General features: G+C 43.0%; 1 protein-coding gene across 1 annotated transcript in view; it reads right to left on the bottom strand.

The window, feature by feature from the left end:
- Positions 1-3401: 3401 nt before the first annotated feature.
- The window catches only part of LOC115091825 (beta-arrestin-1), a gene marked incomplete in the record, with an annotated part of 534784 nt that continues 512155 nt past the window's right edge, over positions 3402-26030 (bottom strand). The window contains 3 exon segments of the mRNA XM_029602063.1: positions 3402-7724; positions 20102-20153; positions 24828-24898. Coding sequence (XP_029457923.1) covers positions 7613-7724; positions 20102-20153; positions 24828-24898 — 235 coding nt within the window.

Here is a 26030-nt window from a genome sequence, read left to right as displayed (position 1 = left end):
AACACCCAGTGCACAGCATAATGAAGGAGCTCCATCACAGCTCCCTAGTCACCTCCTACTGGGACCGGAGAAGGCTCCTTTCCACCCCTAGCCTGAAGGACCTACACTTTGGGATGGGAGGAGAAGTAAAAGCTAGCCAGAGTCCCTGCGGCAAAGAACTTACAACCAACTTTATGTCCCACCCCTCCGTACTCAACTTGTATCTTAAGGAGGGGTCACACGAGTTCAGCCACTTCTGGGTGCTTTATCTTAGCAGCATGTGTCTGGCACCAGGACTACATGAAGAACGTGGTATAAGGAATGAAGGTAGTTCCTGGATCAGGATCCCCCTTTTCCAGGCCATCTCTTTGCGGGGTTGGGGAGAAGGGGCATCTTCAGTGGTGCACCCAAGTGCAGAGCTGCCGGGGTAACTTCAAGCATGTGGTCCAGACGCAAATTGTGTTTGAATAGTGGGTTGTTGAGTGGCTAAATATGAGTGGGTAACTGTAGCCGTTTCAAAATCAACAGCATTAAGTTACAGGGGTTATCTGCATGCTGGTGACGCTCACACGATTTGAAAGTAAACCTGCATATGTAGATTTATATCACTCCCCTAAAATGCTGTGGGTGGTGTTATTTTAATGCATGTTATGACTTTACGCGTGCAGTTTCAGGGAGCTGGCTGACTGCATGTAAGCAAATTTTCAGTCTAGCCACAGCACTCCTTTCGGGCATGCAGCTTCCAACGAGCCCTTTGAAGATTTAAGCCTATAGGCGTAACCATTGCCTGCTCTAGCTGCCTCTGGCGCCTGTCCCGGATGGCGCCTATCTCCACGCAGTTGGCTTTTACTGAATATCAACTCTCATGATGGGCGCATTCAGGAGATACGTGAGCTGCTTCCAAAATATCTGGTGCAGCTCCAGAAAAGAAAAAAAAAGCTGTTTGGGGCAAGGAGGTGCTCCATTAACAGCCCCTGCTGCACGCCTGGACCCCACCCCACAGGGAGATTATTCACCCCCACATTCACACACAGTAACATAGCAAACACAATATGAAGTCAGCCTTGATGTTTGAAACTTGCCACTCTTCAGTTGGGCACAAACTGTTTTCTGGACACAATTTACGCAGGTATAAAAGAGGCAGACCTGGGGGTGGTTTCACCTTGCCTGGGCAGCTCGGATACTCAGCGCTGATCGGCCCGAGTTACCCCAGGTAGTTCTGGATGGGCTTCGTCAACTCTGCCTGGTTCGCTCCTGCTCAGGATTGCGCGCGTGCCTTCAGAAGGGGCTCCCTGCCACGGCCACAGGAGCGGGTCTGCCACTTTTATTGTGTTTGGTTTTCTCTCACGGTAAAAAAACCCCTACTATTTTCCGCCATTAGGCGAAATCTTCAGCTCTGTGAAAACCGCTGGCTGCCCTATCTTGTGGTGAAAGTCACTTTAAAGGAGACAGTACTCCATCATATTTGCCTTTGGAAAAATGCTTGGCCAGTCCCTGCGTGCTACATTTAGTGCCTAACGCTCTCATTTACCGCCTATGCCCCTCCTTTTTAATAATAATTAGAAATTTGCGGATTTTTGCCCGCCTTTCCAAATGATGCTCGATCATTTACAGTACCTGAGGAGGTGAGGGAGAATAACAGGTCATCTCGCAACCAATACACCTAGTGGCAAGACGCAGGGCCCCGGCTTGTGGGGAGGACTACCAAACAAGCCCGATACAGGGACGGTAACTTTCATACCGGCACGTGGACGCACATGTCCGGGTGTTCGTCGGCCTGCACCCAGGGATAACATAACATGCATGCGTTATAAAATAAGTCTTGCCGCAGGCACATGTGCGCCAAATTTTAATCGGGTGCGAGCATGTGTGCGCAAATCCCACTTCTACCACGAAAGTGGGGGGATTTTAAAAGGGACACGTGCTGATGCCATTGCCAGTAAAACCAGTTTGTCCCCAGTTCGCCAGTTAGCAGCTAGCTTTGCCAAACCTCCCTAATTTAAATGCCTTTACTCCTCACAGTTAGCCCTGACCCTTAAAAACCCTGCAGATCTGCCTATTTTTCTTTATTTTTAAACTTACACGTCATCCGTAGCAGAAGTTACACGCCAGGGGGCCTCGGCGCATGCCATATCGCGCACATATTTACGTGCACATCTCTAGTTCACGCCCATGCCTCGAGGGCTCAGCCCTCACCCCCTCCCTTTTTCAAAACGTACAACTTCCCTTAATGCACTACGGTAAGATGGGAAAACTTCCTCCGCTAGTTTCAGGAGTAGGCAAAACGAGAAGTGATCTAAGAAAGTTTGAGACTCGGATGAGTGCTGTTGCAGTTAAGAATCAATTTGGAAAAAAAAAAGTGCAGAATTGTGCATTGGGGAGTGCAGACGTCCAAGGGAGCAGTACACAGGTGGGGAAAGAAACAAGGGAGAGACCTTGAGGTGATGGCATCTAGTGAACTCAAGATAGCAATGTGATAAGGCAAGGGCCAGAGCCCAGAGGGCTTCTAGGGTGTGCAAGGAGAGGCCCAGCCTACAGTGAAAGAGGGGTCGATAATCCAGTTAGTCCTGCACACCAGGATGTTTGGCCCCGTCCTCCACAACTCACCCAACCACGTGTCCCAGAATGAGCACTTTTTGGGGTCTACTAGGGGTGGAATTTCAAAATGATATGTCTAGCCACCTAACACTGGAAGGCTGCATGACCAGACCCTCTGAAAATCTCCACCCAAGCTTCCAGGCAGACTGGAACGTTTATCGGATCCAGAGAGACCAGAAAGACTAAGGATGATCGCCGTAGGAAAAAACGGGTAGGGTGACACCCATGCAAAATTATTTAAGAGAGTCGTACAAAGGGAATGCACAAGATAACTAATTCTGGAACTAATCACAGGCAAATGAAAATGAAGGGAAGTAGTTTACACAGTCTGATAATGATTCTGAAATACTTTACTGCCAGAATAAGCTGAGGAAACGCAGCAGAGCGCTTCAGAAATAAATTGGATAGATTCTTATTAGCTTCTAATATCAATGGACCCTGATTTTTTTTCCATGCACTTGTTAACTACTAAGCGAGCAGTCTTCATTCTGTCACCCTTCGAGCTACTTTGGCTATGTGCCAAGCCTCCCAACTTCGTCTGACATTAAATTATCAGTTCTACTGATACTTGCATCCTATGTTTGGGATGTGCAGTCGTTTTACCCAAATGGATAAAACACAATAAATGAGCTGATTTTCGTTCTATATGAACAAAAGAAATAAAAAATGGAGTCAACCGTGTATTTCTCCTTTTGAGCCACCATTTTGGAGGGGAGAAAAAAAAAAAAAAGGCTGCATAGCCCAAGGAAAGCCCTCTACCCTGCACCCCTGAACAAAATATCTCCCCCTCCCTGGGATCTAATTCCGCCCCCCCCCCCCCCAAAAAAAAAATCTCGTACAAGGAGGCAACTGGGGTCAGACGGCAGTGGCGGACATCATAAACTACTCAGACCCACCACATGGCACATGATATCTGCTGATACCATTTTGAAAAATGGCACAGGGGCTGCGGGAGCTGCTTCCCCCAGGCATAGTGTGGTAAGACTTAGGGGGGTGGGGGTGGGAGTGGGATGGGTGGTACCGAGTTGATGGGTGGAGAACATTAGAGTTCAGGGAGGATTTTTACCCAAGGGTGCAAGGTGTGTGTGTGTGGGGGGGGGGGGGGCTTTTTGCTCGAGTTGTGTGGCCTCTTTAAAAATAGATGAATAATGCCCCCTATTTGCTGAAGAGGTGCACTCTTTACTGAAAACGAATTTAACAAACCAAAATGAACGGGAACCCTCCCCCCCTCCCCCTTGCCTCCCGAATGCAACAAAACAAATTGGTTCATTTCCTGAAAAGGAAATGAGGCGAAACGTTTGAGCATGCATATCCCTATCTTGTGTTGCTCCTTTACCAGCAGACACAACCATGCCCTGTACCCTCTGCTAGAAGGGAGCCATCACAGGTTGGCTGGCTGCCACGGTTTTCCTTGGTCCTGATTTGTTCCTCCCTCAATCAGGTTCGCATTCAGGGATCATAAATGGGAAGAGGAGAAATTTTGTAAACTTCAATCCCACTCCTGAAGCTGTGGATTACAGAAGATCCACTGAGAAAAGCACAAATGTATTATTTGTCAATTACTGAAATGTTGTCTCAGATTTCAGTATAAAGAGTTGAAAAAAAATATTACTAGTGGGGTTGTGTTTTTTTTTTTTTCGGTAAACCGAGTTTACCGAAGAGCTGCCATAGGTTGTGTAACATTGTGCTAAAAGATAGGACTGGTCTCATGGAATTGACGAGAACGGCCTATAGATTTTCCTGGATGCTCGTCACCTTTAGCAGCAGGCAGACTGCAGGTCAGTGGAGCCAGATATGGAAACGAGCAGTCGTTAGCGTAAGGCAGGTAGACGATTCCTAGCAGGTAGATCCTGGAAGAAACCAGTCTGGCTTTGGCCATCAGCGGCAATGTTGGAAACAACTCAATCATGTGCTATAATGCATCACATGACGGTGGCACCTAAATTATCAGCCAAATTTAGGGACCCTAAGTGGTTTTGACTGAAAATTATCCATAAATTTAGGTACTTAAAACTTAGGGAACCAAATGTAGTCCTGCAATTTATTTGCCTAGATTTCTCACCCCTCACTTCTCCCTTGTAGGTATCCACTTTTTACGAACCTAGTGAAAGCAGGAAACTAAATTTAGATGCTCGGCTCTGGTCAGTTTTCAAAAGGGGCCAACGGAGGTCCCGAAACTGCTTGAACATTGGCCCTATAGCGGCCAAATTGTTAATCCACTGGTGTGACAATTTAAAGAGGGAAAACAAACAATAAATACTTTCCTATTCTGGGAAACGTAAATAGCATAAAAAATCTTTGTATATACAGAATTTTGTCCCTCCCCCTTACCCCTATTTGATTAAAAAGCTATTTGTAGATGCACTTGGCAAACACTGTAGGCATATCTCAAACGCATTTCTTAAGTAATTACAACGCTTGAGTATTGCCGAGCATTTCCACATCCTAATCTATTCGATGCAGCACCACCTATCATGATACTATAAAGTAGCAGTGGTATATAGTGCCTCACAACCACAGTGCACTATTATCATTACAATTAATACTCATTTGATCTGCCTCAGGAAGATGAGTTGCAGTCACCCGTCCTGATATATAAAGAGCCGACCTCTACCTTAAACTGCTGAGCAGCAGAAGAGGCCTCACTTAACAAAATGCATTGGAAACCAAGTTGAAACCAGCTTTTAGACAGCAAAATAAACTGAGTATGAAAATGTTTGAAACTCCAAGTGGGGAAGATTACTAAATTAAGACTGTACTCTGTTGCTAGAGGCTAGAAGTTGCTTTGGGACATCTGCTCTATAGCCCCTACTGACTGCATTCAAAGTCATGCAGTCTGAACAGTTCCCTTTGCAACGCAAACAAAAGACCCTTGTAAGTGCCCTGTTCAGAATGCAGTGACTTGCTGTAAGTGAAAATCCTCAGACAGCAAAGCCTTTGGAAGTTGCAATAAAGCAATATATTAAATACTAGCGACTCTGCTCCCATCTCAAACACAAGCATCAAAGCAGAATACTGCTCTAACACTTCACTGTACGAAAGACAAAGAGAGATGAAAGCAAGACTTGAGCATAAACCCTGATGGCTTTCCACTCTACTCATGGGACTGCGATCTGCCCCTTTTTAGCACAGCCCATTACTTTTGGACATAACTGATGCACGCAGCATTCTGTCCTCTGCGAATGTGTGGGAAGTACATTTTCTTCTATTATTAAGAAGCCTTGAAGCATGTGTATCTCCCTCCCATCCTGTGTACTACCATTCCTTCTTCTTACTAGCACAAAGCAGAGGTAAACCATACAGCGATCGCTAATAAAGGCAGTTTGACAGAAGAAAATCACTGTACATCCTAATAAAGTAGGGGGACCAGATGGCTTCATGTCGATGCTTTTATATGAGGGTTGAGCATTTCTCTACCAACAGGAAGGAAAGGTGCTGATTGGGGGAAGATACCACTATCAAGCCCTCTGCTCCCTCAGCTCTTCCTTCCATCCTCTCTTCCTTTTTCCCAATCTTGAAACTTTCCTCTGATTTGTAATAAACCACAACAGCTGTGCGTTACCCTCTTCCCTACAGGTATTGGAAAACAGTGGTGGAATGGACAGTGAACCTTTAGATTAAGGCAAACATCTGCTCTTTTGACACCTTACAACCACATAATAGGTCCTGAAAGAATATGCATGTTGGTACACCTTGGCAGTTTGGCCAGTCAGCAGGATACAATCACCATCTTTCCAGTATAAACTCCATAAAAGAGGGTTGCGATGTCATCATCTTGTGATGGAAAGCAGGAATTTACAGGTCAGAGTAACAAAGGTGAAGCTGGTCAATGAGCAGGAAAGATGACATTCAATGCAAACACTATTTTGAACAATATCTACACATAGAAGCTCTGAAATGGTAAATGGCTCATTCATCCCCATTGCAGGTTGATGCCTTTAATACAGGTACCATTTGCTTAAAGAACAGAAGTTATTTTTCAGTGAACACAACCTGACTTGTCCAGTGCTTGTTCAGATGATAAGAGGTTTTTTGTCATCATAACGTTTTCTCTTCCATTGAAACCATATGAAACCAAGTCAGAACAGGAGGAAGTGTCCAATCCTGCAGTAGTAGCACAGAGTTCCAGTGGTCGTACTGGTTCTGGAGAAAATTGGATTATTTGCAGGCTGCAAGTCCAATAAGGGTATCTTTTACTGGCCCAACATACAGACTATCCCAAGAGTTTTTGTACGCAAGCTTTCAAGACTACATAAGGCCCTTATTCAAAGCGGTAGGGATGTGCTGTCATTTTAAAAGGACAAGGAAATCATGCCGACCTTTGTTTCATTTTGTGTTATTTCACATCTGAAACAATACAAAAAAAACCAACAAAATGTTGTTTTGTTTCTGTGCTTCGTGCAAAATGTTTTTAGTGCATGTTAAAACACAAAAACGAAACAAAACGAAAAAAACTAGATCAATAGTAAACAAAATGAAAAACAAAGCAAAATGAAAGTTTTTCCCAAGCACATCCCTAGAAAGCTTATCTACATCTTTGGTCATTCTTATGCCCATCCAAATAAAAGTCATCACAACCTGCAAAAAATCCATTACCTCCAGGATTTCAGTCTACATTTCACATATATTAGAATGCACTGGGATTTGAGTTTAAAACTAGTCAAATAAGTCCCAGCAGTTGCAGTCACCAGTGTATGCCAAATGGCATGACACATATTGTGACATAACTAACTCTCCATTTTGGCAGTGGCCATGGTGAATCATGGTGTTCCCTCACTGCAGAATAGCATTACCGTGTATTGCAATGGTCATTGAATACAGAGCCATCTGGTCACCCAATGGTGAAGTGGCAACCTATACACAGCGTTGATGGAGCTGAAGTGTATGTAGCACAAGGCGGAGTGATGAGTATGGCACAGCCGTGAGATTCTACTCACTGTCAGAATCTGGGAAATTCAAAGGCCTCCTGTTGAAAGCAAGAGAGAAGCCTAATACACAATCGTTAACATGAAAAAGGTAAAAATAATCAGCCCATTTATCTGTCGTTCATCTGGGGGGAGTTTGTTCCTTCCTCATCGTCTTCTTTGTCATCTTTCATTCCCTTCAGCCTCTGGCGCGCGAAGTCTTCAAATACAATGTCGTCATCACTAGCCAGAGGGAAAACAAGAACAGCATTACTCACACGTATTCTTGGAATGTGTCTCGGGGGAAATGGAGCATGCTCTGAAGACAATAACTCAATTAGGAGGCAATCATTCAGTACAGTAGGGTTTCGGCTTGAAAGGAGATGTCCAGAGATTGGCATGCAGAGATGGAGATACAGTGGGGTTGCCATGGAAAAAAGCCAAAATACATCAAGATGGTAGCTGGAAAATCAGGACAAGCCTGAAATCTCATGGTGACATGGAATTCTGAAAAAGTAAATCAGATCTAGGTCTGCTCTGCCACAGATTCTGCATGGAGCTTTGGGTAAGTGACTTATCTCCCTACGCCTCAGCTTATCCAACTGCGATTCAGTTTTAGCACTGATGATGATATCAAGATTCAGACCTGAATTTTTATTAAGGGTGAATTTTCAAAATACTACACGTGCACGTAAGTAGCATTTACTCATTTATTTTGATCTTTAAAACAGTACAAAATATGCACATATTTCCACTTTCATGTGCACGTATACAGCACATATGTAAACTAGGGGCGGTTCATGGGCGCTCCTGAGTGGGGCCAACACTTTATGCGCAAGTTGTAATTTTAAAATACAACTTACCCGCTAATTATCTGGCATAAGTGATATTAAAGGTGTTTATTGTGTAGGACTGACTGAGTGGGAGGTCTCGATGAACTGAAGTGAGTTCAAGCTGAAGAATTAGGAAGATCTCGATGAACTGGAGAAGGACTGGTTGAACTGGTGGACTAATTGGTAAACTGGTTAATTTCATTAATGTGCGCTTGTTTTAAAATTGGCCAACTTAACATGCATAAATTGAGACTTACGTAAGTTCCACTTTATTTCCTCACGTGAAATATACATGCATATGTTTTTAAAATAAGAAGGAAAAGTACGCTCATTCAGTACACTGATGTACGTGGCTTCACGACATCAGTGCACTGAATAAGCGTACTTTTCATCAGAGGGTTTTAATTTTGTTAAGAATTGGGCTTCATTTTGGGGAAGGGGGGCCTTTTCAAAAGGATGGGCTCCACCTTAACCAGAGTGGAACCAGGCTGCTGACACTGACCTTTATAAAGGAGATAGTGCAGCTTTTAAACTAGATGATGGGGAAAAGCTGATAGTTGCTCAGAAGCGCATGGTTCAGAATGCTGTTATCTTTGTAGGATATTAAGAGAACAGAGGAAACAGGGCATCCCAGTAGAGAGGTTGCAATAAATCACAAAGAATCCAAATTACCCCATCAACTGATGAGCAGGTTGTTAATGCAAATAGGAAACTCTATACTTTGAAATGTCTATATACAAATGCTAGAAGTCTGAAAAATAAGATGGGAGAGTTATAGTGTATAGCACTGGATGAAGAGGTAGATATAATTAGCATCTTAGAGACCCAGTGGAAGGAGGATAACCAATGGAATACTGTGCTACCAGGGTAGAAATTATATCAAAATGATAGCATGGATAAAATTGGTGGAGGGGTGGCACTATATGTTAAAGAGAGCATTGAGTCAAACAGAATAAAAGTTCTGTAGGAAACAAAATGCAATGTTGAATCTTTATGGATAGAAATTCCAGGGGGAAAAGGGAATAAAATAGTAGTGAGGGTGTATTACCGTCGACCTGACCAGAATGAATTAACAGACAATGAAATGCTAAAAGAAATTAGGGAAGCTAACAAAATCAGCAGCACAGTAATAATGGGTGATTTCAATTACCCCAGTATTGATTGGGTGAATGTTATAACAGGATATTCTAGAGAAATAAAGTTCCTAGATGAAATAAATGACTGCTTCATGGAGCAGCTGGTACAAGAACCAACGAGAAGGGAAACTATTTTAGACCTAGTCCTTAGTGGAATACAGGATTTGGTGCGAGAGGTAACAGTGTTGGAGACACTTCGCAACAGTGATCATATCATCGAAATTTGACTTAACAGGAGGAGCACACTAAGAAAAATTCTACTGTGACAACGTTTAACTTTCAAAATGGTGACTGATAAAATAAGGAAAATGGTTAGGAAAAAACTGAAAGGAGCAATTGTAAAGGTTATGAGTTTAGCTCAGGCATGGATGTTGTTTTAAAAATACCACTTGGAAGCCCAGAAGAGATGTATTCCATGCATTAGAAAAAAAGAAGGCCAGCAACTACCAGCATGATTTAAAGGTGAGGAGAGAGAGGCTATAATATCTAAAAGAACATCTTTCAAGAAATGAAAAAGGGAACTGAATGAAGAAAACAGGATACAGCATAAGCACTGGCAAGTCAGATGCATTGATAAGGAAGGCAAAGAGAGAATTTGAAAAGAAGCTTGCCATGGAACCAAAAACTCATAATAAAAACTTTAAAAAATATATCCAAGGCAAGGAACCTGTGAGGGAGTCTGTTGGACCGTTAGATGACCAAGGGGTTAAAGGGGCTCTTAGGGAAGATAAGGCCATTGCAGAAAGACTAAATGAATTCTTTGCTTCTGTGTTTACTAATGAGGATGTTAGGAAGATAACAGTTCTGGAGATGGTTTTCAAGAGTGATGAGTCAGATGAACTGAACCAAATCACTGTGAACATGGAAGATGTAGTAGGCCAGATTGACAAACTAAAGAGTAGTAAATCACCTGGACCGGATGGTATGCACCCCAGGGTTCGGAAGGACCTCAAAAATGAAATATCTGATCTATTAGTTAAAATTTGTAACTTATCATTAAAATCATCCATTGTACCTGAAGACTGGAGGGTGGCCAATGTAACCTCAATAAAAAAAGGGCTCCAGGGGCGATCCGGGAAACTATAGACCAGTGAGCCTGACTTCAGTGCTGGGAAAAATTGTGGAAACTATTCTAAAAATTAAACTCATAGAGCATATAGAAAAACATGATTTAATAGAACACCGTCAACATGGATTTACTCAAGGGAAGTCTTGCCTAACAAATCTGCTTCATTTTTTGGATAAAGGAGAACCGGTAGATGTAGTGTATTTGGATTTTCAGAAGGCGTTTGACAAAGTCCCTCATGAGAGGCTTCTAAGAAAACTAAAAAGTCATGGGATAGGAGGTGATATCCTTTTGTGGATTACAAACTGGTTAAAAGACAGGAAACAGAGAGTAGGATTAAATGGTAAGTTTTCGCAGTGGAAAAGGGTAAACAGTGGAGTGCCTCAGGGATCTGTACTTGGACCGGTGCTTTTCAATATATTTATAAATGATCTGGAAAAGAATACGATGAATGAGGTTATCAAATTTGCAGATGATACAAAATTATTCAGAGTAGTTAAAACACAAGCAGATTATGATACATTACAGGAGGACCTTGCGAGACTGGAAGATTGGGCATCCAAATGGCAGATGAAATTTAATGAGGACAAGTGCAAGGTGTTGCATATAGGGAAAAATAACCCTTGCTGTAGTTTCACGATGTTAGGTTCCATATTAGGAGCTACCACCCAGGAAAAAGATCTAGGCAACATAGTGGATAATACTTTGAAATCGTCGGCTCAGTGTGCTGCAGCAGTCAAGAAAGCAAACAGAATGTTAGGAATTATAAGGAAGGGAATGGTTAATAAAACAGAAAAATGTCATAATGCTTCTCTTTCGCTCCATGGTGAGACCACACCTCGAATACTGTGTACAATTCTGGTCGCCGCATCTCAAAAAAGGTATAATTGCAATGGAGAAGGTACCGAGAAGGGCAACCAAAATGATAAAGGAGGTGGAACAGCTCCCCTATGAGGAAAGGCTGAAGAGGTTAGGGCTGTTCAGCTTGGAGAAGAGACGGCTGAGGGGGGATATGATAGAGGTCTTTAAGATCATGAGAGATCTTGAACGAGTAGATGTGAGTCGGCTATTTACACTTTCATATAATAGAAGGACTAGGGGGCATTCCATGAAGTTAGCAAGTAGCACATTTTAAGACTAATCGGAAAAAATTATTTTTCGGTCAACACACAATTAAGCTTTGGAATTTGTTGCCAGATGATGTGGTTAGTGCAGTTAGTGTAGTTGGATTCAAAAAAGATTTGGATAAGTTCTTGGAGGAGAAGTCCATTAAGTGCTATTAATCTAAGTTTACTTAGGGAATAGCCACTGCTATTAATTGCATCAGTAGCATGGGATCTTCTTGGTGTTTGGGTTCTTGCCAGGATCTTGTGGCCTGGTTTGGCCTCTGTTGGAAACAGGATGCTGGGCTTGATGGACCCTTGGTCTAACCCAGCATGGCAATTTCTTATGTTCTTATAAAAACTTTTTCAGGTACATTTGAGGTAAAAAGCCTGCAAGGGAGTCAGTTGGACCATTAGGTGATCAAAGGTTAAAAGGAGCACTTAGGAATGACAAATCGATAACAGAGAGACTAAATTAATTCTTTGTTTCAGTATTCACTGAGGAAGATGTAAGAGATATACTCATCCAAAAATCACAAACACAGAAGCAACTCCTCCCCAATATAACAAATGTTAGAAAGAATGGAGAGGGAAACAGTAATTCTCCCAAAAATTTATTAAAGAGTTTTTTAAAGAAAACAAATAATCTTTTGAGAAGAGACGGTATCAGGACTAAGTGCCTATTTTTAATCCACTGTCTCTCGCCCGCACTGGGCCTCAGGCAGTATCAGCCCCTCTGGTACTACAATTGTAATCATCTACCATCTCCCTCACAGAATATTTTTGTTGGTAATATCTATACATTTATTACTCATTTGCTAATTGCAAAAATCATATATCTATATTAACAAACAAAATATTTCCTCATCTATCTTCCTTACCCTTAACCCACATTAAAAATACCAAATACTTAGCTCCAAACATCCGGCGTTGAAAAATTCTCCCAACATGGACCATGTTTCGGCCATCAAGCCTTTATCAGGGGATAGATATTAAATCAGTCACAGCTAGACACCAACATATCTTCACGTACCTATATCTTTCTTTAGGTGTGCCGTTCTAATAATGGTGCTCATGAGTGTTGTGGCGCCATTATTAGAGCGGCACACCTAAAGAAAGATATAGGTACGTGAAGATATGTTAGCATCTAACTGTGACTGATTTAATATCTAGCCACTGATGAAAGCTTGATGGTCGAAATATGGTCCATGTTGGGAGAATTTTTCAACGGCGGATGTTTGGAGCTAAGTACCTGGTATTTTTAATGTGGGTTAAGGGTAAGGAAGATAGATGAGGAAATATTTGTTTTGTTACTATAGATATATGATTTTTGCAATTAGGAAATGAGTAATAAAGGTATAGATATTAGCAACAAAAATATTCTGTGAGGGAGACGGTAGATGATTACAATCGTAGTGTCAGAGAGGCTGATACTGCCTCAGGCCCATTGCAGGCGAGAGACAATGGATTAAAAATAGGCCCTTTGTCCTGATACCATCTCGTCTCAAAAGATTATTTGTTTTCTTAAAAATACTCTTCAACTAATTTTTGGGAGAATTACTGTTTTTCACGTAGATAAGCAGCTGAATTAGCCATGCTGTCTGGGTACATCTTCCGTGCCACTAGGTGGTGGAGCTCTCTAAATCTCTCAGTCTTTCAGCTAGGTGCTTCCTCCTGTATCCTGACAGGATTAGCTCAGGCTCCTCAGTCAGTTTTTTTCCGCGAGACCGTTAGGCACGCGGAGCTCTTTCTCCAGAGAAAGTTACATTCTATGAGGAAAAAAGTCTTTTAAATGTTTATAGTTTAAAAAAGAAAATCACAATTAAAACAACTTTAAAATCTATAACAGAAATGCCTCGTCCCGGCTTGAAATCCTTTTCCTGTGGCAAGTTAATGCTGGTTACAGATAGCCACCTCTCCTGCCACTTCTGCTTCAGATCCCACGACCAGAGGAGTTGTGAAGCCTGCAGAAAACTGTCCTCTCAAGACCAGAGACAGAGAGAGCATCAGGAGCTGCGATCCAGGACTTCAGGCTCTTATGCCTCTTCAGAAGTCTCTGTCAGATCGGTTCCAGCTCTAACATTGAAGAAAAAGCCCCTCCTGAAGCGGCGGGCCTCTTCAGTCGAACCCCGCAGGTCAGACCTTTGACCGGGGAGCGCCAGCCAAAAATTGGCCCCGAGCGCGGGAGATGCGTCTGTGGCAGCGCGGTTGCCTGCTTCATCGACGCATGCATCGACATCAAAGCATCGACGCCAGACCAGACACAAAGCATCGAAACTCCGGCGCACCAGATACAGATCGACGCATCGAAGCACCGATGCATCCAAGCACACAGACTCATTGACGCACCAATGCAAAAAGTGATATGGGAACAGGGCTATTGCCTTTACTCGATGCATTTGACACTGCATCGACTCATTCGACACAGAAGCCTCCTAAGAAGCATCACTCAGGTTACAAAGGACAAAAAGATGCTTCGACAACGCTAGAGATGACTAATAACCAACTAGCATCTCCACTTACTATATCAAACTATATCATCTCCACTTATTATATCAGACACTGTCTCATATGTCTAATGACTCTAAAGAGAGAATGACAATTCTCCTTCACCAACAGGGAATCCGCCTCTACCTATTCTTCCACCCGTCATAAGACCTCCTCCAAATCAGCCTACGACACGGTTGGCAAATCAAACTATTACTCAGATTACTTCTCTTCTGACTCAATTTCTAAGGTCAATAGAGAATTCTAATTTGCCACCGCAACTGCTTCCTTCCATACCATAAGCAGATCCGGTACAGAAGTTAAAGGTTCCTCCAGCACCACGGGACGTTCCAACCTCCCCAGTGTCTCACTTAAAGGATTCCTCTTCAAATTTATCAAATGGTTACCTATCTGACCATGACGACATACCTCCGGCGCCTTCTTCACCTCCAGGAGACCTTACCTATTCTCAATTTATAGAGAAGGTAGGTCAATTCCTCAACATACAGACCAAGAGGATACCAGATCCTTGTCAAGAGATGTTAGGCATCCTGAAGATTTTAGATATGCCAGCTGAGCCTGTGGCTCTCCCACAATACACGGCTTTGACAGCTTTAATGGAGAAATCTTGGGATACCCCCTTGACAGTTCCTCCAACATCTCGCAAAATTGACCTAAAATACCGAATGAAAGATTCTCCTTTCTATACCACTGTTCAACTTCCACACCAGTCAGTGGTAGTTGAGTCGGCAATGCAAAAAGCTCATAAATCCAGAATTCATTCTAATACTCCGCCGACCAAAGATAAGACATTAGATGACTTCGCAAAGAAATCATATTCCTCTGCAATGCTCAATGCTCGCATTCAAAACCATCATCAGGGCTTCTATTCCCAGTACTTCCTGATTCCCAAGAAAACAGGAGGTTTTCGCCCAATTCTGGATCTACGTTCCCTCAACAAACACCTCCACAAGGAGAAATTCAAAATGACTTCTCTCAAATCCATTCTTCCATTTCTTCAACCAGGAAATTGGATGTGCTCGCTGGACTTGAAAGATGCATATGCTCACATACCAATGCACCCCAGTTCCTGGTGTTACCTTTGTTTACAGGCGGACAACCAACATTTCCAGTACAGAGTTCTTACCTTTGGCCTAGCCTCAACTCCTAGGGTCTTCACCAAATGCATAGCAGTGGCGGTGGCGCATCTTCGTCGTCAGGGGGTGCAGATATTTCCTTATCTAGACGATTGGCTCCTGGTTGCATCCAATCCAGCACTACTATGGCAGAATCTTCTATTAACAATTTTTTGCCTAGACAATCTAGGTCTTCTGATCAATTACGAGAAATCAAAACTGGAACCCACTCAAACTTTACAATTCATAGGAGCCTATATCGACACGATCCACGACAAGGCTTTCCTACCTCACCCGAGAGCATTAGCTCTCTCCACACTATCTACAACTCTACTTCACAGTGCAACAGTGCCAGCTCGGCAAGTCCTCACTGTTCAGGGACATATGGCGGCGGCCATCTATGTAGTTCCACACACACGCCTTCATATATGCCGCCTACAATGGGGCCTCAAACTCCAATGGACTCAATATCTGCAGCCACTGTCCACGCCTTTTTCCTTAACCAACAGCATGAAGCAGGACCTACAATAGTGGTTACTCCCATTAATGCTTTCCACGGGTTCCCCACTGAGACCCCTTCAACATCAAGTGATACTAACCACAGATGCACCTCCCAAAGGTTGGGGAGCTCATCTGGAAACGTTACAAACACAAGGTCTATGGACCTCATACGAACGAACACTTCATTTCAACCTTCTGGAGCTCAGAACGGTGTACAACGCCCTTCGAGCCTTCGAAAGTTCCCTTCAAGAAAAGATAGTCATGGTACACACAGACAATCAAGTGACCATGTTCTATATCAACAAAGAAGGAAAGTCCGGTTCATGGAACCTCTGCAAGGAGGCAGTACAAATATTGGAGTGGGCTCGCCAAAGATCCATTTCCCTACAGACAACATAGTTCTCAAGCAGTTGAAGCTTTCGCCCTTTGAACCTTTAGAAACTTGTCACCTTTGCTACCTTGCCTGGAAGGTGCTCTTTCTGATTGCTTTAACTTCTGCAAGAAGAGTTAGTAAATTGCAAGCCTTAGTTCACTACCCTCCTTATCTGCAATTTCACCATGACAAGGTGACCTTACGCACTCACCCTAAATTTCTACCAAAGGTGATCTCCAGTTTCCACATCAACCAGGCCATCACCTTGCTCATATTTCATCCTAAACCTCTTGCTAATACTAATGAGAAAAAGTTACACACTTTAGATTGCAAACGTGCACTAGCGTACTACAAATGGCACACGTTTTCTCCTAACTGACCTTCACAACTCTTTCTTTAATCCAAACGCTCCACAGCATCCTGTAACAAAAAGAACTTTATCCACTTGGATATCGAACTGTATACAGTTTTGTTATCAACAAAGGTCGCAAACTTTATCTAAAACACCTAAGGCGCATCAGGTGCGTGCCATGACAGCCTCGATCACCTCTCCCATCATAGACATATGTAAGGCAGTGACATGGTTGTCGTTTCACACCTTCATATCCCACTATTGTTTAGATAAACGGCGAATGATGCCTTAGTGGGGCGGACTATCCTTCAGAAGAGCACAGATTACATATAATTACAGCCTTCATAGGAACTGTCCGCTATATGTATATATGTATTTCACCGTACTGAGCAAAAAAAAAAAAAATGTTCATTAATGCACATTTCCTGCTCAATACGTCAGCTGGGGACTCCCAGACAGCATGGCTAATTCAGCTGCTTATCTACATGAAAAGAGCAAGTTTGCTTACCGTAAACAGTGTTTTCCATAGATAGCAGATGAATTAGCCATGCTGACCCGCCCGCCGCCCCCACAGTATTAGCATACCTAACTAATGCTTTGATACTGACTGAGGAGCCTGAGGTAATCCTGTTAGGATACAGGAGGGAGCACCTAGCTGAAAGACTTTGAGAGACTTAGAGAGCTCCACCACCTAGTGGCACTGAAGACGTACCCAGACAGCATGACTAATTCATCTGCTATCTACGGAAAACACCGTTTATGGTAAGCAAACTTGCTCTTCCCTCTCCGTTCTTTCTAACTTTTGTTAGAGATATACCCATGCCAGAAATTATATTCAAAGATGATGATTCAGAGGAACTGAAACAAACCTCAATGAATCTGGAAGATGTACTAGGGCAAATTTGACAAACTAAAGAGTAGCATATCACCTGGACCAGATGGTATACATCCCAGAGAGCTGAAAGAATTGAGATATAAAATTGCGGACCTGCTATTGGAAATTTGTCAACTATGAATAACATCATCTACGGTACCTGAAGATTTGAGAGTTGCCAATGTAATGCCAATTTTTAAAAAGGGATCAAGGGGTGATCCAGGAAATTACAGACTAGTGAGTCTGACGTTTGTGCCAGGCATTATGGTAGAAAATATCATAAAGAACAAAATTGTTGAACATATAGATAAGTATAGTTTAATGGGCCAAAGCCAATATGGATTTAGCCAAGGGAAGTCTTGCCTCACAAATTTGTTACATCTGTTTGAGGGCATAAATAAACAAGTCGATAAAGGTGAGCCAGATGATATAGTGTATCTGGATTTCCAGAAAACATTTGACAAAGTCCCTCATGAGAGATTTCTTAGGAAATTAGAAAGTTATGAGACAGGTGGCAGTGTCCTTTTGTGGGTTGCCAACTGAATAAAATTAAAACAGAGAGTAGGGCTAAATGGTAAATTTTCCCAATGGAAAAAGGTGAATAGTGGAGTGCCCCAGGGATCTGTTCTGGGACCACTGCATTTAAATTTATTTATAAATGACCTGAAAATGGGAACAACAACAAGTGATGTGATCAAATTTGCCAATGAATCAAAATTATTCAAAGTTGTCAAATCATAAGAGGATTGTGAGAAATTGCAAGAGGACCTTGCAAAACTGGGAGACTGGGCATGCAAATGGAAAATGAAATTTAATGTAGACAAGTGCAAAGGATTCACTTAGGAAAGAATAACCCAAATTATGGCTAAAAAATACAAGGTTCCACGTTAGGAGTCATCACTCAGGAAAAGGATCTCGGTGACATCGTTGAATATACGTTGAAATCTTCTGCTCAGTGTGCAGCAGAAACCAAGAAAGCAAAGAGAATGCTAGGGATTATTAGGAAAGGAATGGAGAATAAAACAGAGAATATCCTAATGCCTCTGTATCGCTCCATGGGGCGACCTCATCTTGAGTATTGTGTGCAGTTCTGGTCACCACATCTCAAGAAAGATATAGCAGAATTAGAAAAGGTACAGAGAAGGGCGATCAAAATGATAAAGGGATGGAACAATTCCTCTGTGAGGAAAGGCTAAAGAGGTTAGGACTCTTCAGCTTGGAGAGGAGATGGCTGAGGGGAGATATGATAGAGGTTAATAAAATAATGAGTAAATGTTAATCAGTTGTTTAATCTTTCAAAAGGTACAAAGACCAGGAGACACACAATGAAGTTACTGGGTAATATATTTAAAACTAATAGGAGAAAATATTTTTTTTACTCAACGCACAATTAAGCTCTGGAATTTGTTGCCAGAGGATGTGGTGAAAGATATTAGTGCAGCTGGATTCAAAAAAGGTTTGGACAAGTTCCTGGAGGAAAAGTCCATAAACCATTATAAAGGTGGAGTTTCAGAAATTCATTTCTTATCCCTGGGATAAGCAGCTTGGAATCTGTCTACCCCTTGGGATCCTGCCAGGTACTTGTGAAGTGGTTTGGCCACTGTTGGAAACAGGATGCTGGGCTTGATGGATCCTTGGCCTGACCCAGTATGGCATGTTCTTATGTTCACATAAGCCTACACATGCGTGTATGTTGTGGGGTACAGCCATGCGTATTTTATAATATAAGGCACATGTTATAAAATGCTTGCAGAGATCTGCTCGTCGCCATATATGCGCATATATGTCACCACATGCATTTGCTTTTAGGCAACTTGTCATACAGACTATTTCCTGAAATTATTCTTAAAGTGTCATATCATGATCTGTTTTTCAAGTACTTCCTTTCTACTGAAACAGGTTTGCTTCTTGGGCTTTATTTATACCTTTCAGGTATTTGAAGAGTATATCCATCCCCTCTGCTTCTCCTCTCTTCTTTGGTAGCATATCCCCAATTTGATCCATAAATCTCATTTCACCGGTTTTTGTGCAGACTCTGTACCGTTTTGATAGCTCTTCTCTGAGCTACCTTTTCTTTTTCTATCTATGTTTATGTACTGTGTGAGCGGTGTTAGGACTTTTTTATATTCGTGCACTGACTTCTCTCGCGTGTACCTTTCAGCACGTTGGCAATAGATTTAAAATATTTTCATATATACATTCATTTTATGGCTGAACTTTCCAAGCCTAGCATAACAGTATGTCAAGTTATTGATGAGGTGCTGGGTAGGTTGATGATGTGATGGGTAGGTTGATGAGGTGCTGAGCATGGTTGTGGGGGAAGGGTCCAATATGTAGTCTAACCCAACCCCCCTCACAAGGGAGAAGAGCGGCAACAAAGGGACGTCCTTTCCAGCCCCCTTTTATCAGCAGGAGGTCATCCAGTTTGATACTCAAAAGGGATGAGGAGAGCATGGTGAAGGGGAAACTGAATATACAACAATAACAACAAGTCCCCCCCCCTCCCCCCGCCACACCCCAGAAGTTTCCCCCAAAAAAAATCCTGGCCAGAAAAGTGTAGCTTACCCTGGTTTTCCTTTTCCAAGGCGCATGCAAGACGACAAAGACGTTGCAAACGGAAATGACGCAGAAAAGAGAGAGAACAGCCAATGAGCATGCATCAAAACGAATACCACATGCGAAGAAGCCGATAGGCACGGTTATGCAAATGAGCTCGACACCACCACTGCACGCAGAGAGTTGGACACGTTCAAGCTTACTTTGTATCAAATTCTATCAGGTTTGTGTCTATTGGCGCTTCATTCTCTGCAACTAAACACACAGTTCACGTTGTTAGTGGCACAGAATTTGTGGAAACTGTAAGGACACCCCCCCGCCCCCCCTCCCGATATCATACAGTAGTACAGTACTGCTGGGAAACACTGGGTGTTGCAAACATTTTCTGAAAGTTATTTAGGGAAGACAAGCCCCCCCCTTTAAAAATAACGCTGAGCCAACTTGCTGTTCAATCTGTTATGCCTTAAGTGTTTTCATGACCTTTTCGGTAGAGATAGGGCATCATTTTTTAACACCCCCACCCACTGAGGTCCTAAACCTTCCAACAATCCCTTGCACGCCTGCAGCTGGACCAGATCTCCAGCAAAACCGCTGGAAAATTCTGCAGCTGAGAGAATGTGTGCAGGCGGTGGTGGCCGTACCAAATCAGCTAAAAGCCCTCAGCTTTCAAGCAAACCTCAGTGCCTACAATCTAGGGGGATTTTCAGCCAAATTTAGGGACCCGCGAGGTCAATTTTCCAGAAAAAAATGGGGCATCAGTTAAATTTTAGGCATCTAATTCAGGGGGGATCTTCATCCTACAGAGCCTAAGAGGATAATTTTAAAAGCCATTTCCGCAGGTAAAACAATGCATTATTCACAGAAATGAACTTTTCAAAACCTGCTCAGCCCCTACGTGGGTACAAGAATCCTCGTAGGGGGAGGGACAGGGCAAAATTCTGAATTGCGCTTACAACATTTGAATTTTCAAATGGGATTGTTTGCTTTTAAATTTGCTGTAAACCTCCTTGAGGCCATTCTTGCTCAAAACCAGAATATTAGAGGTCTAGAATAAATAAATATAAATAGATAATTCTTGCTTTTAAACTTTCAACAACCAGCGTGTAATTTTTTTTTTTTTTTCCAGAAAAAGCCACCCGCACAAATAAGCGGGTGTGTGACTGTGTGCGAGCAGGTTTTGGTGTGATAATTTTCGAAGGGGAATTACGCACATATCTTTCCTTTGTAAATGGATGCAAAGCACACAGGGAAAGAGTAAAAAAAAAAATTACACATGAGCTTTGCACAAAAGCTGGAAAATTATAAGATTCCCCCCTGAATGCCTGGATTTAGGTGCCGAGGGCTGAAAATCAGTGGAAAGCACCTAAGTGGTCCCTTATTCAAAAGCCTGGTAACGGGTAAAGTTCCCTGGATATTCAGCGGCACTTATCCGGGGAGAAAACCTGCCGCCGAATATACCTAAATGAAGTTATGTAGGTGAACTTTAGGTCGGGCTTTCACGGTGACCGGAGTTAACCCTGCTAAATTTAGCTGGACAGTGCTGAAATAAGGAACGCCTTCAGCCTCGCTTCATTATGTCCAGATACATTTTGATGGGCAATGGCGGGGTAATACTTTCAGCCATACAGATTTATCCAGTTGATTCCCAAAGTGAGCCGGACAAACCTTTTTAAATATTGACTTCTAACTTTTTATTCTATGCCCTAAATCTGCCCCATGTAATCACCCACTTTTTAGGCTCCTCTTAAATCTAGGGACTCTGCTCTGACCTGGTTAATTTTTAAAAGGAGCTGATTTAAGTGCCTATCTCCCAAAGTTAGCCACCCTTGGAAAATTCACTCCTAATCTTTCAGCTGAAAATGTTCCTAAATTTAGACACCTACAACCATAGTTCCCTCTAAGTTGAGCATGTGAGCAATCACTTATACGTTTCATATCATCGATCACAGGTTTTACATAGTCGCTCATATACATTTTTCTTTGTGCCATATACAGAAATGCGATGCTGATACTGGCACTCAAATTCTTTTTCAGTCAGTATGTAGTTAAGCTCTGGAATTCATTGCCAGGGGATGTGGTTACAGCAGTTAGTGTAACTGGGTTTAAAAAAGGTTTGGATAAGTTCCTAGAGGTTAAATTCATGAACCTCTATTACGGTAATTAATAAGCAATAGTAGCTTGTGATCTATCTACTGTTTGGGTACTTGCCAGGTACTTGTGGCCTGGATTGGCCACTGTTGGAAACAGGATTCTGGGCTTGATGGACCCTTGGTCTGACCCAGTATGGCAATGTCTTATGTTCTAAAAATTGATTTTAAAAAATTCGTGCTCATACGAAAAAAAAATCTGCACACACCTAATCCCTCCTAGGAGGGGAGCATTACCTACAACATAGACACTGAAATTTAAGCCTGCAATTCCTTTGTCTAGATTTACGTGCCTAATTTCAGTGCCTGGTGCTGAAAATCATTACTAAGTACCTACCTTTTTCCCCACCTTGCCTTCTGCCCCTTTTAGCCACGTTCTATTGAGGGAGCTAAGTCTAAGCTCCTACATTTAGGGACTCAGGCCTAGTCAATTTTAAAGGGTCCAATTTAGCTGCCTGACTACTACTACTACTACTATTTTATTATTTTTATAGCAGTACTGGGTGTTCACAATGTTGTATAATGATGATAAGTCTTCAGGTCCAATAAGTCCCTTCCCCAGAGAGCTTACAATCGAAGCAGGGAACCTCTGGTGAAGGGAGGTAATGAGGACTGGGCTAAGTTCCCGATGAGTGCCAGTGGGAGAAGTGGGCTTTAAACTCCGCTGCTCTAAATACCAGGCCACTCTTCCTCAGCTTTTTTCTGATAAATACATAAAGGGGGAGAAAACCCATAGTAATCAGGCCCAAAGTCCAGGCACCTATCCCCCTTTCTGATGCTGGTTGAGCGGCAACGGCCTGGCTCTATCCTTAGCTGCAGTTTCTTCAGGTACCAGTAGAGGGGGCTCTCACTGCATTTCCCTCTCAGTGACCCGTCTGGTGGCAGAAGTCATTGTGGGAAGGAGGCCACCGGCTGCCCGTGCCTGCCTGCGCTCTCGCACTCTCAGCCACAAACTACCCGAGCCTCCCCGTCCTTCCAGGAGACTCTTGGGCCCTTTAGCCTTCTTCCCAACTCTCGGCTCCGCTGTGGACTCAGCTTCAGGAAATAGGGTTGGCTAGCTGTCTCTGGATCTTTTTTTTTTTTTTGGGGGGGGGGGGGGGGGAGTGGATAAAAGGCTGAGCCAGGCCTGGTTTTATGTCACTGCATGTATGAATCTGTAGTTCTCCAAGAACACCAGGACTACATCCATGCGTGGAATGGGGGTAAAATCAAGACCAACTCAGTCTATCAGTAATAAAAACAAAAAAAAAATGTAGGATATGAGCAACATGCTGAGCAAGGCCAGTGAGAGGGGGCATGTGCTTACTGTCCCAGCTGCCCCCTTCCTCTGCTGGAAGGCGCCCTGCTAAAACCGTACAGCATCTACTGCTCTGCTACACATTAGTATGACCTGCATAAAAAGCTGTGCCACCTGTAATCTCTGTGGAAACCTGAAACTGTCAAGGTCACATCCAACCATTCAACTGCCCAGCGGAGGGGGAAAGGATTACTAACTGCAATAACAGTGTTCCGTGTCTGCAAAATGTCGTGGATGAAGGCACTATATATAAACCACACCCATGATATTCTTATTACACCTCTGTGATATGTGAAGCTCTTTATGGCTTAGTCCACTGACGAGTGTCCCTTCCTATAAGAAGCTCGTCTTGCCAGCGAGGAGAATCTCTAGCACAGGATGTTAGAGATGCAAAATAAGAACCAACAAATAGGAAAGGCAATTTCATTCCTTTTGGGATGAAGTGTAAAGTCCTGACTGTCCCAAGGGTTTCAGAGAGGGTCACCTCAAGAACTGAAGAGGTTATGCTCTGCACTTCCTGCACACGCAAGTTTGGTCAGTAAACTATAAACTGCTTAAATTTGAATTTTCTTTATTTTTTTCCCATGTGCTAAGATGTGCCTGGATCGTTTTGTCTTTATAACTACGAGCATGATGTGCTACATCTCTGTTTTATTCTGCTACTAAAGAAAACCCTTTCCCCAGCTCCAACCAGACTGCTACTTTGTGGTTCATCTCTGGGCTCCCTTAGATAAATGCAGGGCCTCATGAGGACTTTCTTATGCCTTCTCCTTTCAGGATCTTATCTCCTGTTCCCTCCTGGCCCAGGATCCTACCTGGATCTCCATCTCCGCCTTCCCATGTCACAAGCCCATGGTGGTTACCCTTTGACATATGTGCAGCGTTCTACAGAATTGTGCCCAACCCAATAGGACCCTGAGGTCGTCTGCTGGCTTTTGGATGAATAATTCTATGGAATACATAGAATCCCATGGGGCTTTTCTTGCGTAGCGGCATGGATCTCCAACAGCGATCCACAAGTCTCTGCAAAGCAGGCTTCCGATGACTTTACGCATAGCCTCGGTCCATTTATTCCTACTTTTCTCCCTTCTTCTCTTGTCACCCAGATGCAGGAAGCAACCTGCCTTCAATTTTGACACCAGAGTTCCCTATTAAGTATGCCAGAGGGCATTTTTCATAATGCTATAAGCCATTTATTTAAGGAGTTAGCCGGCTAGACAAAAGGGATTTAAAATTATCCAGGTACTTTCTCTTTTTAAAAACTGGTCAAATCCCACAGGGCCAAAAGTAGAAGACTTCCTTCCACATCTGCTTTTTAAAAATAAAAAAAAAAGTATACAAAAAACAAACGTGAGACAGCCTTCTGTCCAAACGTCTGTCAACAAAGAAAACCTGTAGCATTCATTACATCATAAAACCGGTAAAAATGCTCAGAAACCTGACAAAAGGTCGAAAAATCATAATAAAGGCAAAGGTTGATCTTACCATCTCTATGCAAGGGCTCCTCCTTTGGCTTCGGATGCATCAGCGTGAACGGCAGCTCCACGGCGACGTCGCTGAAACAGAGAAAGACGTGTTTGTGTGCGACGAGAGCCGAGAACTTCATTCCAGAAGGATTTCGAAAGAACTGAGTGCTCGGGCGGCTTTGGGCCCTTGCCAGAATATTTCTAGAACCAAATCCATTCCGTTTCCAAGCACAATGCTGAACGGTGTGGATGGGAAAAGGTTGTTGGACTGTTTAGCCATCAAGCAGAAGTGTTAGCAGTCTTTACCGGGGAAGAAATTATTTTGTTGTGGACACATGTCATGAACTTGATGGGGAAAATCATGATGGAGCCAGTAAAATGGAGGATCAGGTCATGAGACTCCAGTTTTTAGCTGCGGCAGACATTTCAAGGTGTGACATTTTTTTAATAAGGCTCTTCTTGGAAATAAATAAAAGCCCGTCTACAGCCGACTAGACGGCTGAATTCGATAGACACTGAGAGGTCCATATTCAAGAAGATTTGTCTGGCTTGGTTCGGCACGTAGCCAGACAAACCTGGGGATTACATATTTCCCCTCTCCGACTGGATAAGATTTAGCCGGGTGCGTTGTTACCGGGCTAAAACGTAGGGCCTGATTACTAAGGCCTTTTGCCCCATTCCGTGACTGTGGGGAAAAAAGCTTAGTAAACAAGATCGCTGGGCAGGTAACAGCGAGGCAGTGCGTGGGCGTTAGAGGATGTGGGGGGGCTGAATATCAGCTAAGTTTGGCAGGGTAAATCTGGCCGTGGAGAGTTATCCAGCCACCTTTGCCTGGCTAACTTTAAACCTAACCATGCTTTACCCACAGGAATGACAAACCGTACACCCGATATGAGGGTAAAATTACGCGCATACAGCCCATGTGCACTTCATTTTACATGCATAGTGGAGAGGCGGGCGGGGTTGGGATTCACCACATCTTTTTTCGATTTTGAAAAACGTGGTTGTGGATTTTCTCGCCCCCACAAAGTTATCAGGTGTAACCTCTGCGGGGAGCTTTGCCAGGATCGTTGTTAAAGTGACCTTATGTGCCTAAGTTTGCTTTGAACACTGTAATTTCTGAGGGCTCTTACAAAATTACCCCATACTGTTTTCATTTTCTCTCTCTCTCTCTCTCTCTCTATATATATATATTTATATATACAGTATATTGTATTATTCT

This window comes from Rhinatrema bivittatum, chromosome 5 (assembly GCF_901001135.1).
Source record: "Rhinatrema bivittatum chromosome 5, aRhiBiv1.1, whole genome shotgun sequence".
Taxonomy (NCBI): Eukaryota; Metazoa; Chordata; class Amphibia; order Gymnophiona; family Rhinatrematidae; genus Rhinatrema; species Rhinatrema bivittatum.
The sequence above is the reverse complement of the archived record's forward strand: the minus strand, read 5'-3'. Positions and strand labels throughout refer to the sequence as shown.